This window comes from Moschus berezovskii, chromosome 23 (genome assembly GCF_049115385.1).
Source record: "Moschus berezovskii isolate FMDL1 chromosome 23, NW_MosBer_1.0, whole genome shotgun sequence".
Classification (NCBI taxonomy): Eukaryota; Metazoa; Chordata; class Mammalia; order Artiodactyla; family Moschidae; genus Moschus; species Moschus berezovskii.
Window position 1 is genome coordinate 44583181 of NC_142482.1, and position 17917 is coordinate 44601097.

At 43.1% G+C, this 17917-nt stretch overlaps 1 protein-coding gene across 2 annotated transcripts in view; it reads left to right on the plus strand.

Annotated features, from left to right (window-relative positions):
- Nucleotides 1-498: 498 nt before the first annotated feature.
- Nucleotides 499-17917, plus strand: part of DCDC2 (doublecortin domain containing 2) — a 152637-nt gene continuing 135218 nt past the window's right edge. The window contains exons 1-3 of one of the 2 annotated variants that reach the window (XM_088831299.1): nt 499-688; nt 788-1184; nt 6406-6460. In XM_088831299.1, the coding sequence (XP_088687425.1) occupies nt 892-1184; nt 6406-6460 (348 nt within the window). In that variant the 5' untranslated portion in view covers nt 499-688; nt 788-891. Of the gene's footprint in view, nt 689-710; nt 1185-6405; nt 6461-17917 lie in introns of those variants that run through there. The other variant, XM_088831300.1, reaches the window with a different exon arrangement.

The following is a 17917-nucleotide window of genomic DNA, read 5'->3' on the forward strand; positions in this document are numbered from 1 at the left end:
GCGGGAAATAACAACTCGGTTCCCCGCGGGATGAGGGAGGCCCGCAGAGGCAGCGGCAGCGGGAGGAAGAGCAGGAGCGACGCGCGGCCCCCGGCGAGTTCACCGCGGTGCCAGCCGAGCCGCAGCCCCCGCCCCACCGCACCCCGCCCGCCTGTGTCGGTAGGTAGTACCCGGGCCGCGGGCGCCTCCCGGGGACTCCCGCCCCCCCCAACACCTTGGGACTTGATCGCGCGCTCCTGTTCTCTGTGTCCAAAGGATGCCCACGGGAGCTTCGCTGGGGGCGGCGCAGGTCTTGGCTGCGGGAGGGGCGGGGGCGAGGGGTCTTGGACGCTCGACTCTCCTCTATCTCAGCGCACTTTAGGCATTTATCTCCCAGCGAGGAAAAAGCTGGGCAGTTTCAGCGCAAACCCTAACGGCTTGATTTCGGGAACAAACAGGAGATTGAGAAGTGGGAGCCAGGAAAGAAGTTTCAGCATATTTATAATTATATAGTTCGTGCCTGTGTTCTGTGTTCCCACCTCTCTCCCACCCGGGCGCACGCAGTCTGCCTGTTTCCAGCCCCCGGCGCAGCTCCGGTGCAGAGGTGGTTACACCTTGATTCCGCCGGTAGCGAGAGAAACAGGTGTGTGCGCGCACGGCGAGCGCTGATTGGCGGTGCAGCCTCGGGTGAACTACTTGAACGTGCCCGGTGAGTCCAGCAGCGGCAGGGTCTCCGCCGGGTGGACGCCGGGCGCACGCGGTTGCTTCGCGGTCACCCGCGGGCTTGTCTGTTTCGCGTTCGTTTCAGGACGCGACCCCGCGCCGCGCGTGTGCCGTGAGGCCGCTGGGGCAGCCGCGGTGCCTCCCCCCGGACCCCGGAGAAGCGAGCCGCGCGGGCGTCCCTAGGGGAAGATGAGCCGCACCAGTGCCAGGTCCGGGCACCTGGCGCAGCCGGTCGTGAAGAGCGTGCTGGTGTACCGCAACGGGGACCCCTTCTTCACGGGCCGCCGCGTCGTCTTCCACGAGAAGAAGGTGTCCAGCTTCGACGTCTTCCTCAAGGAGGTGACGGGCGGCGTGCAGGCGCCCTTCGGAGCGGTTCGGAACATCTACACCCCGCGGACCGGGCACCGCATCTGGAAGCTAGACCAGATCCAGAGCGGGGGCAACTACGTGGCCGGGGGCCAGGAAGCCTTCAAGAAACTCAAGTGAGTCCATCTGTCCCCGCCGCCCATCGTTTCAGGGGGTGCTAAGGTGGAGAGGAGTAACCCCCACCTTGGTGGGCTCAGGGGCTGTGGCTGTGCGAGTTGATGGCCCTCAAAGCTCCCGCTGCCAGTTGCATTAGAGGTTGAAAGCGTGGTTGGAGAAGAAAGCTCACTTAGGGAGCAGCAGGAACAGACTTTAAAGGTGTGATGATGGATGAGAATCTTTTAAAAGTATTCAATGACTAGCTATTTGGAAGAGCAGCACATACGTCATGTTAGATATTTCGCATTTCATGTTCTTTTTCTCTTTCCACTTTTTTCTTGGGACCTATCATTTTATTTTTAATTTTGATTGGAGTATAGTTGATTAACAGTGTGGGAATCTATCAATTTAGTTGAAATAATGTTCTTAAAACTGACTCGGAAAAACTGGATACTGAAATGTCACCAGTGGAGAAAGTGCTCTCTGCATATTCTCCTCACTGTTGAAATTCTTTAGACTTCCATTCCGAGTAGAACTGACCACGCCCCACTTTGTGCGACCCCCTCCTCCCACCACCTGCATGTTAAGGCGATTGCCTTGATGCTTGGAAAAGTTTCCTGGCTTACTGTATTTGTCTGCAAGCCTGTCACCAGATGCTTGATGGTTAAATCTTGAAGGACAGGGGTCGTTAGTAATGCTTGTCCCCAGTTCCTGGCTGGGAGCTCACTTACTGTGGGTGTTCAGTGCATTGACAAACTGTGCCTTTGCTCTGTGAAGGGAATAGATAAGACACAGCTTGTTCTTTTGGAGGTCACAATCTAACAGGAGATAGACTATGTGCACACCAGTAATTTTAAAGTACAAAGGCGTGAGTGCAGTTAGAGAAGTAAAGTTATATGGGGGTTGAGAAAAATTATTCCTCGTGGGGGTGGGTACTGTGGGACAGGTAGAATTTAATATTCCATGGTGTTTGTTTTTTTTTTTACAGTTTTACTGAGGTAGATTTCACAACATAAACCACAGTGGTTTTAGTATATTCATAGAGTTTTGCAACCATCACCACAAACTAATGTTAGAACATTTCCATCACTCCCCGAAGAAATCCTGTACCTTCCCAATTTCCTTGTCTCCCCTTCCTCTGGTAACCACTGATCAGTAGTGGTTAGTTTCTCTGTCTCTATGGATTTGTCTATCCTGGGCATTTAATATACAGACAGACCTTGGAGATATTGCATGTTCTATTTCAGACCACTGCAGTAAAGTCAGTATTGCAATATAGCCAGTCACAGGAGTTTTTTGGTTTACCAGTATATATAAAAGTTGTGTTTAAACTATACTGCAGTCTGTTATGTGTGTGTTATGTCTAAAAAAAGGACATGCCTCACTTAAAAAATATTTTATTGCTAAAAAAAATGCTAACCATTATCTGAGCTTTTAGCAGGTCGTAGTGGTAACATCAAAGATTGCTAACCACAGATCACCATAACAAATACACTAATATGAGAAGTGTGTAATATTGTGAAAATTACCAAAATGTGACTCAGAGACCTGAACTGAGCAAATGCTGTTGGAAAAATGGTACTGATTGCTTGCTCTATTCAGGGTGGCCACAAACCTGATTCAGTTTGTAGGAAAACACAAGATCGGTTAGGTGCAATGAAACAAGGTCTGCCTGTAAAAGTAGTCATATGTGACTTTGTGTGTTTCTTCCTTCACTTAGTATCATGTTTTTTTTTTTTTCAGGAGGGAAAGTATCATTTTATTCCTTGTTTTAAATCTTCAGTCTCTATAAAAAGGAAAAAAAAACTCATCATCAATTTTCCAAGCAAAAATAACATTGTTTCCCTTTAAACTCTTACATTTTGTGTGTTCATGTTTTAAAGGCCCATCATGTTGTAGTATGTATCAGTACTTCTTTCTTTTCATGACTGAATAATATTCTGTAATATGGCTCTGATGCTGGGAAAGGTTGGGGGCGGGAGGAGAAGGGGACGACGGAGAATGAGATGGCTGGATGGCATCACCGACTCTGTGGACATGAGTTTGAGTGAACTCCGGGAGTTGGTGATGGACAGGGAGGCCTGGCGTGCTGTGATTCATGGGGTCGCGGAGAGTCGGACACGACTGAGCGACTGAACTGAACTGAACTGAACTGAATATGGCTGTAGCACATTTTGTTATCCTTTAATCGGTTGATGGATCTTTGGTTGTTTCACTTTTGGCTATTATGAATAACACTGCTATGAACAATTGTGCATAAGTTTTCATTTCTCTTGGGTATATACCTAGGAGTGGAATTGCTGGATTGTATGATAACTCTGTGGCTCAGAGGTTAAAGCATCTGCCTCCAATGCGGGAGACCTGGGTTCGATCCCTGGGTCGGGAAGATCCCCTGGAGAAGGAAATGGTAACCCACTCCAGTATTCTTACCTGGAGAATCCCATGGACGGAGAAGCCTGGTAGGCTACAGTCCATGGGGTCGCAGAGTCGGACACAACTGAGCGACAGAACGGAACGGATGATAACTCTGTAGTTAACCCCCCCCCCACATAGTTTTTAATGTATTTTAATTAAAATTCACCTTGGGCCTCAGGATGGCCCAAAAATCTTTACCATAAAATCTGTGCTTGTGAATTCTGCTTTTAACTGTATAGAACTATTTCCCTAAATATCACTAAATTTGTGTAATATACTTCCTTATGTGTTTGTTTAGGTTGAGTTCTAAGTGTTCTGCTTTTTGTTATGCCAGATATTCTTTTTTGGGAGGGTGAGGGATGTGTTTGGCTTTAATTTCCCTTCTCTGAAGCCTCCTTTAGTATGCTTTGTCTTAACTTTCTTAGAAAAGCGCTAAATGAAACTATGTTTCAAAGAAACTTAGAATTTAAAACTGAGATTCAGGAGACTTGAGACTGAGCCGTTTATTAACTCTGTATTGTTGTGCAGTTCAGTTGGTAATCCTTGTGGATTATCAGTAAAGGAACATAACCACTCCTACCTCACAGGGTTATTGTAGAAAGTAAATGCTATGGATGTGAAGGTGTTTTGTAAGCACCAAAGTGTTCTATGAATGCAAAGCATCTCTGTGTCCAGTCCCTTTCATCATATACTTCATTAATTTTTCAAGTTAAATCACTTTCATATAAAGCAATTTCATGGGGGTGGAAACCCGCTTCAGAATCTATTAACAGCTCAAAATGCCAGGTTCACTTTAATAATAATTCGTATTCTCTTTTGTTTATTTAGCATTACTAACTCAAAAGATAAAAACAGGTACAGTTCCAAACCAAATAGAAAGTGCACTTCAAATCATTCTTTACATACACACACACACACATATATATAAAAGAGATTTACATGGCTGTTTTTGCTTTTCACTCACACACAAAAACCCCAAGTTTGTTATAACAATGTCCATGGTTTGTTTTCCATGCTGACAGATGAATAATTTATTTATTTGTGTTAAAGTGGTAGATCTATGGTTATAATGATAGAAGCCAAGAAGATTTAAATGCTGAATATATTTGCTGAATATACAACTAGCAGTTTTCAGTTTGTATAACAAATTAGGAAACCGGCAGAACAAAGGAAAATACAAACATATTGAAGGTAATTCATGTCAGGTAGACCCTGAATGATGCTGGGGAAGATAGCAATGGTGGAAAATATTTTTCAAATGAAAACGATCAACTTTCTTCTTGAATATCTTTTACTCATATTTCTTCTAAAATTTTTGAAACCATGATTAAACTTCAGGTAGCTGTCAAACTGTTTATTTTATAGAAGAGACATGTAGGGATTGTTACTTTCCCCAAAGTTTTCCTTATGCATTTTGGGAAGTTGATCCTACTACATTAATCTGGTGGATCTGAGATGACTTTCCTGCACATGACAGAATGTGTTGTTATTTTGTCAGAAACCAGTCCCTGAAGATTTCCAAAAGACCCTCTTATATGCTAAACAGAGGGATAATTTGCACTGTCTTATACTGCAAGGAGATCCAACCAGTCCATTCTAAAGGAGATCAATCCTGGGTGTTCATTGGAAGGACTGATGCTAAAGCTGAAACTCCAATACTTTGGCCACCTCATGCGACGAGTTGACTCTCTGGAAAAGACTCTGATGCTGGGAAGGATTGGGGGCAGGAGGAGAAGGGGACGACAGAGAATGAGATGGCTGGATGGCATCACCGACTCGATGGACATGAGTTTGAGTGAACTCTGGGAGTTGGTGATGGACAGGGAGGCCTGGCATGCTGTGATTCATGGGGTCGCAAAGAGTCGGACACGACTGAGTGACTGAACTGAACTGACTGAACTGATGCAAGTAATAACTGTTTATGTAAGGGAAATAGATGATAATTTCTAGAGGCATGATTGACTGAAGCGTTCTATCCAAAGAACAACAAAATGTAGCCAAAATTAATTCTGATGTAAGCTTTTTAGGGACATCTCAGCAATTATGGTAGTTGAGGGAGAGAGTGTATCTTTCTATGGTTGTAAATTAAATGCTAGATTTATATTTATTTTTAATATTAAAACATTGATTTAGCACCTTCTGTGTATGAAGCACAGTGGGACCATTGTGGTGGATATATAGCTTGGGAGTTGACAAAGGTATAAAGCTTTTAGGTTGTGCTTATGCTGTAGCTAAAGAATGATCAGTAGTTAATGTATATAGCAAATAGTAATGGAATAATAGGGGTCTCCAGAGGTTAACTAGTTCACCCATCTGTCTCTTAGCTGAAGCAGAGCCTAAACCATCCCACATGGCTGAGCATTTCTGTATCATTAAAGTGCTCTCCTAGGGAAAAAGCTTTCTCCGCCTTTCACAGTTGTTACTTGATGCATGGCATCTGTACAACTCTCTTTGGCCTAAAGTCTGTGATTCATAGATCCAGTAAGGAGCTTTACACACAAACTGCTCTTTGTATAGAAATTGATATAAAAATGAGAAATAATGTATATGCAGTAAGTAGCTAGCCATTGTGGGGAAAAATGTTCCACAATAGAACTGTGTATCTCTAAGGCTTCAATTTCATTCAGGTTTAGAGTTGACATGTGTTAGCTCTGAAAGCTGTTCCTGTGACTCTTATGGCTTTAAATTAGTAGCTATTGACTTTTTTTGCTTTTGGCGTAAGCATTTCCTATGGCTTGCTTTACTTTTTAATAATTTTTAAAAAGAAATTTACACAGCGGATTCAAAAGTAATGAAAAGAACCCTTACTCTTTTTATTCCCCCCAGTTACTTGGACATAGGAGAAATCAAGAAAAGACCAATGGAAGCTGTGAGTACAGAGGTAATGCAAATAATAATAACAGCACTGCTTTGTGTTTCTCACGCTGTTGTCTTAGAGATTTGGATGGCGTTCTGATCGTAAGAGATGAATTGTCTAATGTGTATAAATAGGACATTATATGTTTTAAGGCAAAGATAACTCTTCCTGTGGATCATTAGTGGAAACAAATAGGCCGAGTAGTTGTCCTCAGACATATAGGACAAGATAGAACATGCTCCTATTCTCCCATTTCCTAGCTGTGTATTCTCCGGTTGGAATCTGTGGGAATTTTCCCTGTCAAGTGGGAAGAGACTCTTAGTAACCGTGATACCAGTCTTTGCCAAAACTACACCCCCTCCTCGTCCTAAAAGACTCCTGACAGCTCAGTGTCTGAAATGACTAGAATCACCCTGACTGACCCAGAAGCTTTCAGGGGAGCGTGTTAAGACTTCCTGTAATATCAGGAAAACACCTCTATTTTAACTGGCATTCAAGTTCACCTGAGCGGTGGTCACCAAAACCTGGCATGAAGACTGGCAATGACCGGGGCAGATTCATGTCAATGTATGGCAAAACCACTACAATAATGTAAAGTAATTAGCCTCCAATTAAAAAAAAAAAGAGAAAAAAGACTGGCAGTGAGCCTCGAGAAATAGCTATTCCTAACACCACGTTCCATGCAGCGTCTGGGACCCCTAGTGGAATCATCCCTGGTGGGTATTCTACGGGACGTATTCTTAGCTCATGGATGAAAAAATAGATTAAAAACAAAGTTAAGGCAACAGCCTTAAATGTCCCAGTGAGAGGGAAAAAAGATAGTCAAACCCAGACTGGGTCACCAAACCAGACTTCCCCTCTCCCGTTTTGACCCCCACACTGTCGATTGCTCCTGGTGGGTGTTTGGCCAGTGAAGAAATGGCTAATGGTGAAAGGAGTTCTTCCTCTTTGATGGTGCAGAGCCCCAGGGAATATCCTCCACTCTCTCCATTCCCTCTTGTACTCTGTTTATGCCCAACAGGATCATATAGGTCTCTCTGGAAAAAAACACATAGGAAAATATTTTAATTGTGCAGTATTTTTAATAACGTGAGGTTAAATTCATTACTTAATTTGCAAAAGAGGTGGTAATCCCAGACATTGTTTAAATAATTAATATTGTTGGTACTTTTGATTTTCAGTGTGTGAAATAAGTTGACCCAATGTGTGAGAAGCTGACACAATGTGTGAAAAGTTGAACATGAACGTGATAAGATTTATAGCTTGAAATACACAAAAATAGAAAAATTTCAGGTGGTACTTATGTTACAGGTAGAGAATGACCGATGGTTAGAATCTGTAGCAAGCAGTAAAAAAAAAAATTGGGAAATTAGTTCCAGGTACAATTTTGTTTGAAGGCCACACAACTGGTTGAGGTAAGTCACCTTTCTTGAGGTTGGTGACTAATGCCAATTTTCTGCAACAGAATTTAAAATGTGTGAATTCCTAAAAAAAGTGGGAGTGTATATTTATTCTGGATTCTAGTGCCTTTGATGAAGACATTATGCCTGGCAAATTGCAAGAGGTGTGCAAAAAATTTTGGGAATATACTTAAAAAATATATTAACCTTAACAAAAGAAGCATTCACAAGGACTCTATAGTTAATTAATTATTTGCTAATTGTTCTTCCACTTTGGAGCAGTAACTATTGATTTCTCTTTGGGCCAGTGCCCAGGCTACACAGACAAGGTTTTGATTTTTGAATACACGTTACATGTGACAAACCCACCTCTCATCTCCAACTAGATGTTCCTTGTTTGGGAACCCCACATCTCTCCCACTTTACTTCTTACTGGTGATACCCACCCCTTCTTATTTCCTCGAACTTCGTGGGATATCCTGGAGCTTTTCACATCTCCATCCTTCCCCACACAGTCTTACAAAGGGAAGCCAAAAAAGAGACATTTTGAGGATGCAAAGGAGATGGGAGGAAGAGGTGAGAACCTGTGACCTTCAACACTTTCCTTTACCTACCCAAGTCCCCCTCCCCCTCTCTCTCTTTTGTCCTTCCCGCCACCCCCAACCCCACCCCAATCTTTGCTTCTCTTGTGGCTCAGCTGGTAAAGAATCCGCCTGCAATGTGAGAGACCTGGGTTCGATCCCTGGGTTGGGAAGATCCCCGGGAGAAGGGAAAGGCTACCCATTCCAGCATTCTGGCCTGGAGAATTCCATGGGGTCGCAAAGAGTTGGACACGACTGAGCAATTTGCACAATATTTTCTCCCAGTCTGAACAGTGTTTTCACTTCCCTCTCTGTGCATTTCTACTTTTTTTTTTTTTTGCCTCAGCTTTGCTTGGCAAGCCAGATCTTAGTTTCCCACAAAGGATCAAACCCATGCCCCTGCAGTGGAAGCTTGGAGTCTTAAACACTGGATCACCAGGGAAGTGCCATGCATTTCCAGTCTGGATGTTCACAGAGACCCTCCTCCCCAATGTCCACACCATGACCACACTCAAAGCCTGCTTTGAGCAAAGGAACCCCTGCTTTCATTGTCAGAAAGGGAGGGTTTTGGGTTCTTGGCATGCAAAATGGGGAAGCTGAATGCATTTCCCAATAGAGATCTCACTTTCACTGTTGGATCTATAGCCTTATTGCTGCTGTTTTAGGTGGACCATAAGTCAGAAAAGCTTTGTGGGCTGCACTGAGAACCTCACTTTTGTCTGTGAAATTCTTACTGGGCATACATAAACGCCTCCCTTTGTTTCTACAGGTGATTTACCATCAAACTTACAGAGTTCAGCACGTTTATGAGTTAGGGGATGGTCTATGTTCAAATTCTGAGAACAAACTTGACAGAATCTGGCCTTTCACAAACATAGATTCTATTTTCTCTATCTAAGGTGGTGATTTCCTTTCAACATTTGTGTCTACTGGGAAAGGAGAGCATACTTGGTAAAAAACTGTTGATAACCAGCATTCTTTGGAGTAAGTTAACACATCTTCAAGCACAGGGGGGGACTCAGAGATAACTTTGAAGTGGGAACGTGAACACATGGAATTGGACAGTTTAGAGTTGTTTCAGGGGAGAAATTTCAGTGCAGCAGCAGCACAAACAATGTTTATTCAAAGATGTTTCAATATGAAGAGTGAGTAAAGCTATTTGCTCATCAAAATTTGGGGCATTTCCCTCAAATCTGATGTATTGCGTATTGTTTTAAGTTTTCGGTGTTGAGGCTGTACAATAAAAGTCACCGCATTAAGGTAGATGATTCCATTTTTCTAACTGCTTAAAACATATTAATTCTAATTCTTCTCAGTGCATGTTATAATTGGACTTTCCAGGTGGTTCAGTGGTAAAGAATCCACCTGCCGATACAGGAGATGCAGGTTCGATCCCTGGGTCAGGAAGATCCCCTGGAGGAGGAAATGGCAACCCACTCCAGTGTTCTTGCCTGGAGAATCCCATGGATGGAGGAGCCTGGTGGGCTACAGTCTGTGAGGTTGCAAAAGAGTCAGATTCAACTTAGTGAATAAACCACAACTATAAGAACAACAACAATGTTATACTATAACAACAATGTTATACTCTAACAACAATGTTATAGTAGAAGGACCTTCACAGTTTTGTAGAATGTGTGGCCTTGGGTCCCAGCGGCAGTGGCTAGATTTTCACATGTGGAAGGAAACCCAGCCAATGGGTGCTCGGAGTCAGTAGCATTCCTCCCCTCCTCCCAGAACACCAGAGTCGTAATACGATTTGGTTGTTCGCTAGATGGTTAATAATTTAGATGCGATGGTATCTACTTGCTGACTGCAAGTCATGAAATGAGGCATGCCACCTTGATGTCCTGGGGTCTGTTGTGGTTTCTGCCATTACTTTTCTGTTCCATGAGGCTCGTTGTTGGAAAGACACTAGAAGGACATCTAGTCCTACTCTGTACCCATGTCATCGGGACAGAAAAAGGCAGAACTCTAATGCATCCTTTCCACTAACCTGAAAGAAGTATGTGGTCTTATTTGGCCAAGACTTTTTGTAGTAGGAGGAAAGGAGAGAAAGCAGGAGGATGGATGGAAAAGAAGAGGAGATGGGAAAAAGAAAAAACAAAAAGGTGGCCGGTGGTTTGCACCTGCTCCAAAGTTGGACAGCACTGTGGGTTCTGAGTCAATGTCCTTTCCGTTGGAGAAGGCAATGGCACCCCACTCCAGTACTCTTGCCTGGAAAATCCCATGGATGGAGGAGCCTGGTAGGCTGCAGTCCATGGGATTGCAAAGAGTCAGACACGACTGAGCGGCTTCACTTTCACTTTTCACTTTCCTGCATTGGAGAAGGACATGGCAACCCACTCCAGTGTTCTTGCCTGGAGAATCCCATGGAGAGAGGAGCCTGGTGGGCTGCCATCTATGGGGTCGCACAGAGTCAGACACGACTGAAGCGACTTAGCAGCAGCAGCAGCAGCAGCAGTCCTTTCCTTTCCTCTCTACACACAGCTCTTGCTTTTACTAACAGCCAGCTCAAGAGATCTTCTAGGCTCTCCTTGGACTCCTGCCTCTATTCTCCTGTCATTGTGTTGAACTGTATTTTCATCTTTCTTCCCACTTTCCCTGTATCAGTGGTTTTAATGAAGACTGTTTTCATCTTCTGACCTTGGTGTTCATCTCTTTATTTATGTCCTCCCAGTCCTCTCTTTGCTTCCTTTCACCTCCGCTCTCTGCCTGGTTTCAGATCTCCTTCTATGTTTCCATGTTCCACCTTCCCCCTTGCCTCTGTCAGGGAAGCAAGCAGTCTGCGGAGCCCTCTGACCTCTTGCACTGGGAGCCTCTGATCTGCATGTGGACACCTTTCTTCTTCCTTACCAGCCCGCATTGTCCTTTTATCCTTTTGCCTTAACTGAAGGAGGTTCCTGTTTTTCTATTTTATCCACTTAACTTTCACGTGATTGCACTTCCATACTGTGCAGCACAGTAGGTAGAGGGCAGGGGAGCAAGATTAACAGGACATACATAACCTCTTCAGTTCAGTTCAGTTCAGTTGCTCAGTCGTGTCCGACTCTTTGTGACTGCGTGAACTGCAACACGCCAGGCCTCCCTGTCCATCACCAACTCCTGGAGTTTACGCAAACCCATGTCCATTGAGTCGGTGATGCCATCCAACCATCTCATCTTCTGTGGTCCCCTTCTCCTCCTGCTCTCAACCTTTCCCAGCATCAGAATCTTTTCCAGTGAGTCAACTCTTTGCATGAGCTTCAGCTTTAGCATCAGTCCTTCCAGTGAACACCCAGGACTAATCTCTTTTAGAATGGACTGGTTGGATCTCCTTGCAGTCCAAGGGACTCTCAAGAGTCTTCTCCAACACGACAGTTCGAAAGCATCAATTCTTTGGCGATCAGCTTTCTTCACAGTCCAACTCTCATATCCATACATGACTACTGGAAAAACCATAGCCTTGACTAGACGGACCTTTGTTGGCAAAGTAATGTTTCTGCTTTTTAATATACTGTCTAGGTTGGTCATAACTTTCCTTCCAAGGAGTGAGCATCTTTTAGTTTCATGGCTTCAATTACCGTCTGCAGTGATTTTGGAGCCCAGAAAAATAGTCAGCCACTGTTTCCACTGTTTCCCCATCTATTTGCCATGAAGTGATGGGACCAGATGCCATGATCTTAGTTTTCTGAATGTTGAGCTTTTAAGCCAACTTTTTCACTCTCCTCTTTCACTTTCATCAAGAGGCTTTTGAGTTCCTTTTCACTTTCTGCCATAAGGATGGTGTCATCTGCATTTCTGAGGTTATTGATATTTCTCCCGGTAATCTTGATTAAAGCTTGTGCTTCTTCCAGCCCAGTGTTTCTCATGATGTACTCTGCATATAAGTTAAGTAAGCAGGGTGACAATATACAGCCTTGACGTACTCCTTTTCCTATTTGGAACCAGTCTGTTGTTCCATGTCCAGTTCTAACTGTTGCTTCCTGACCTGCATACAGGTTTCTCAAGAGGCAGGTCAGGTGGTCTGGTATTCCCATCTCTTTCAGAATGTTCCACAGTTTGTTGTGACCCACACAGTCAAAGGCTCTGGCATAGTCAATAAAGCAGAAATAGATGTTTTTCTGGAACTCTCTTGCTTTTTCCATGATCCAGCGGATGTTGGCAATTTGATCTCTGGTTTCTCTGCCTTTTCTAAAACCAGCTTCAACATCTGGAAGTTTATGGTTCATGTATTGCTGAAGCCTAACCTCTTACCGCCAAGAAATGTACAGTTTTGCTGAAAAGACAAATATATGAACATTTCCAGTACTGTGTACTAAGCGATTCAGGGGTCCAACCTTGTTTGTGTTGAGCTATTTATTTCCAATGCTTTCAACTATCAGGTGGCAACAAAGCCATCCGTGAACTCATCAAAGGAAAGCTTCATTCTTTGACTTGGAGTTGTAGATGCTGCCAGCCGGCTCCTCCATGTTGCCTCCATGTAGCGAATCCTTTAGATTATGATGTTCTTCAATACTTATTTAGGGTCCAAAATCTGTTTCACTGTGTAAGAGGCCCTGAAACACATTCTCTACAGAGGAGACAAGCAGACAGCGCAGACAGCTCCTAAGCAGAGCACTTAGGATGTGCTAGGAGCTATGACTCACCAGGTGTAAAATGAGTACTTTTAGGAGTTTGGAGTCTAGAGGATGAGACAGGGAAGGAAATCAACTGTCATTATTAAGGGCACATATGCTGGGCTGGAAGAATGTTTTTTGCTGCTGCTGCTGCTAAGTCGCTTTAGTCGTGTCCGACTCTGTGCAACCCCATAGAGGGCAGCCCACCAGGCTCCCCCGTCCCTGGGATTCTCCAGGCAAGAACACTGGAGTGGGTTGCCATTTCCTTCTCCAATGCATGAAAGTGAAAGTGAAGTCACTCAGTCGTGTCCGACTCCAAGCGACCCCATGGACTGCAGCCCACCAGGCTCCTCCATCCATGGGATTTTCTAGGCAAGAGTACTGGAGTGGGGTGCCATCTGTAATCCATAGGTTTATGGGTTAGCCAGTTTTGAAACGATTTCAAATATCTTTCATTTTTGGCCCACTTCTCTTAGCTTAAGGTTTTGAGAATGTCCCTTTCTCCTCCTTGATTAAGGAGGATGATTAAATATTTATATCTGTATAAGGATCAAAGCCTGTCTCTAATAACAATAGTGAAAATTAATTGGATAGAAAAGCAACAAAGGCAGCCTTGCCATGAGTCAGGCTCGGAGGACAGACACATAGCAGGTCAGCTGCCTGCACTATAACCCTCCAGACTCCTCTGTCCGTGGGGTTCTCCAGGCAAGAATACTGGAGTGGGTTGCCATTTTCTTCTCCAAGAGATCTTCCTGACACAGGGATCAAACTCAGGTCTCCCACATTGTAGGCAGATTCTTTGCTGTCTGAGCCACCAGGCGTCTCTAATAGGCTGGGAGTAGTTTTAGTTCTCTGTAGCTTTGAACATTCCTTATCATACTTAAAGGAGATATCTGTTTTCCTCATGTGTCTGGTGATTCTGTGTTTCATGTATGAGTGGGATGTCTCATAACTTAAAAGGCTTCATGGCCACTATCTAGCGTTTCAGGGATAAAATTAGTTGTATTTAACCTGGAGAAGGAAATGGTAACCCACTCCAGTATTCTTGCCTGGAGAATTCCATGGATGGAGAAGTCTGGTAGGCTACAGTCCACGGGGTCGCAAAGAGTCGGACACGACTGAGCGACGGAACGGAACGGAACGGAACCTTTGTGTATTTATTGTCTCTTAGAATCTGCTGCGTGTATGCTCAGTTGTGATTGTAGCCTGCCAGGCTCCTCTACCCATGGAATTCTCCAGGCAAAAATACTGGAGTGGGTTGCCATTCCTTCTCCTTTAATGTCTCTGGTGTACGTTTATTGTCTCTAGTATACTTTGAAACTGTATTGAATGAATGCTACTCACTTAACAAGGATTTATTGTGTGCCTGCTGTGTGCCAGGTGACTGTGTGCTTGTCACCCGAGAACCAAATAACACGGCCCCTGTCCTCATGGAGTTGACTGCTCTTTAGCCTTCCTTACTTGTCATGCCTTACTTTTAACTCTACCAGCATTGATCTTTGCTGCAGAACTTGTGGATTTCTTTAGCTCATGATCCCACATTTTAAGGGCTAAACAGTTTTTGAAGAAAAACCAGGGCTCTGTTTGGTTTTCTTCTTCATTTGACTGCTCTGCCTCACCTGCTAGTGGAGAGCCAGTCATAGGTGCAGTGACAGCTAAGCAGAGAGATCTGGTCAGGTCTCACCATCTTCAGCGTGACCCATCCACGATGAAGTGTGCTCTCTACCATTGGGAGAACTGCTGTCTTTAGCAGAAATCTTCAGATTAAGATCCGAAGACACTAATGAATGTCTTCTCAAGGAGTGGAAGCTTCCTCTTCGAATAAGCATCCCACTGGATCCTGCTGTATACCCTTGTCTCATTTTAGATTTTCATCAATGGAAAGTTTGGATAAACTTTGTTTCTTCTTTGTCGAGGGGAGTGCTGCAGAAGCTTGGAGAGGAGGAGACAAAGGAAGTGAGGTTTTGAAACTTCAAAACTTGACCTGGTCTGAAAAGTTTGTGGGAGCATGTGTTGTACTTTAGGTCAGTCACTCGAGTGAATGTCTTTAAGATTTTGAATATCATTATTAAAACTTCACATTTCAGTTTAATCATTAGGCATCGTCTCCAATAAAACATACCATGAGATTTTCTACTTAAAGGCTTTGGGTTGGGAATGGGTTTCTAGACATCAAATCAGGTGTAATTATTAACCTTTCTGTGGGAAAGCTTGGGACTCTGTGGTTTAACTCACTAATCTTTAGCCTTTGAATTCTGGGTTCAAAGAAGGGACTATGAAATAGTTAAACTCCTAAATGTTTCTTTCTTTAGCTTGGGGAAAGATTTCCAGATTATGTTAGTCAAGTTTACTAATTTATCAAAACATCAAAGAAAATGAAACCCACTTTTGTGAGTTCTTCCAACAATAATTGAAGCCCCTTTCCAGTTTTTTATTTTACATCTTCTCCCATCTCTTTAATGTAACTGCAGAGTAAGAAGGATTCTTTTAAGGACAGCCAGTTCACATCAGTGGTCATGGCGATTCCAAGGTGACTATGACCTTGCCAGGGCTCTAGGAAGACAGAGTTTTCTGTTAAAGAACAACTGACATATTTCATTTTTCTTTCACACTTTCCTGTCTTATCTCTTTTCTTGGTATTGAACTGTGTGTGGGGAATAAGAGGAAGAAACAGATGAGTATTTGTGTTAACCTAGAAAATATTGATATAATGAAAAATATCCATTAGTATCCCTAATCAGCTCTGAATAAAAGTTAGAGGCTGGGGTCTTAATTTTTCCATTAAACATGTGCCATGAGATTGTTCCATATATCTTGCATTCTCTGCTTGGCATTTAGGTATGATTTAGAATGTCTGTGAAGTTGGAAGACATACAAATTAGAGCATGTTTATGTTTTTTATTTATAGTAATAAGCTGTTCTAAGCAAAGACAGACATTTAACAAGAAAACATTTATAAAGTGATTATCAGCCTTTTAAGAAAAAACATGAAAAGTGTCTAATAAAATAGTTAAATTGCTAGCTAATTGTGAATATTTAAAAAGATCACTTAATCAAAGTATTGAAATACTCTCAATAAGACATTTCATTTGCTCCCAAGATAAAGTCCTTTTGGCAACACCAACAGCATACCCTGTGGAACAGAGGAGAACATCTTGCTCTTATGATGCATGAGATTTGGAAACACAGAAGATGAATTTTTAGGCATATGTGTTATAATTTGAAGTTCTGCTAAGGTATACCAAACTTTTCATTGATGGATACTATGCACCTACTAGAAAATCAATACCTAGGGTCACATTTTAGGGTAATTGCAATGAGCTTATTGCATTTTCTCATGAGTCAAAGGGACAATTCATGATGGAAGTATGATTTTTCCATGTGATAGGAATAATAAGAAAATGTAACCAGATAGCAAGTATAGCCAAGGAAGACAAATTGTGCTCAATCATTTATTGAATGCTGCTGAAGTATGCTTTCACATTGAGAATATTTATCAAGAGCCTGCTGAATGCCAGGCAGTGGACTGGATTCTAGCCACATTAAGACACTGAGTATGTGCCAATCAGAAACGACCACAAGGTAATTGTCATTGGAAGAGCCTGAAAGGAGTTTTGAAAAAGTATAGAAGGGTGGAAAAGTAATACCAGTGGCTGTTAATCCAAAGAAAGACAGCTATTTATTTAGACCTAATTAATAATTAGCTTCAATGCTTGTAAAGAATGTGGTGACTAGATCTTTTCCATCACAGCTGGGTACCAAAAAAAGGTACCAACAAAATTAAGCTGTGGTGCAAAGTTTGAAGAATCTCAGTCAGATTGAAAGAAAGATTTTAATGAATTGGTAAAGATCACGAGGGATTTATTGAAAGAAGGTGTCTTGTCTCTTTTTCATCTTTTTAAAATATAAACCCATTCATTCCTTTGGCTGGCACATTTCGGCTGTATACCAAGATGACAGAGGTGAACTGAGGAGGTTGCCCTCTCCCCTAAGGTTTGGTGGGGCAGGTGGCTGTCAGAGTCTTCCTGGGAAGCCCAGGTTTGTCACACTCCCTCATGGAGGCAATTTGAATTGTCACCTTCTGTCATGATCTCTCAAGCGTCAGAGAGTTCTTCAGGGTCAATAAGCAGGTGGTGCTGTGATTTGCTGGCACTTTCAGTCAGAATTTTTAAAAAGCAAGAAAATCTGAAGCCACACAAGAGTAGAGGGTTTGCAGAAGATTCCTGTTTCGGAGTGTGGTTTTTGTATTTATAACTAGAGTTAACCGAGTATTCTGACAGATATACCAACCATCCAAAGAGATGTTTCCGTTTTCTTCCACACATGGTACATCCAGAAAAGAAAACCTGAGAGAGTGATGTGTTAAAGGAATACAGGAAGTGCAACTCAGAGGAATCGGTAATAAGAAACTAAGCATATGAGGTCACCTGTGGTGATGCCTCCATTTTGATTAGGATATAGAAACTTATCAGTTTAAGTTATATTTCTCTTTAATTCAGAACAGATTTGTATGTGTGTGTGTGTGTTTAATCTTTTTTTAAAATTAATTTAATTTTGGCTATGCTAGGTTTCATTGCTAGGCAAGCTTTCTCTTGTTTAGGGGGGTGGAGGCTATCCTCTCCTTGGCGATGCACAGGCTTCTCTTTGCTGAGCACAGGCTCTAGGCACATGGACTTCAGTAGTTGCAGCATGCAGGCTCGGCAGTCACAGCTTCTGGGCTCTAGATCACAGGCTCAGTAGTTGTGATGTGTGGACTTAGTTGCTCTGAGGCTTGTGGAATCTTCCTGGATCAGGGGTCAAGCCTGTGTCCCCTGCGTTGACAGGTGGGTTTTCTTATCCACTGTGTCACCAGGGAAGTCCCGGGTTTAATCTTAAATGCCTTACTTCTGGAAACTTTGTTTCAAA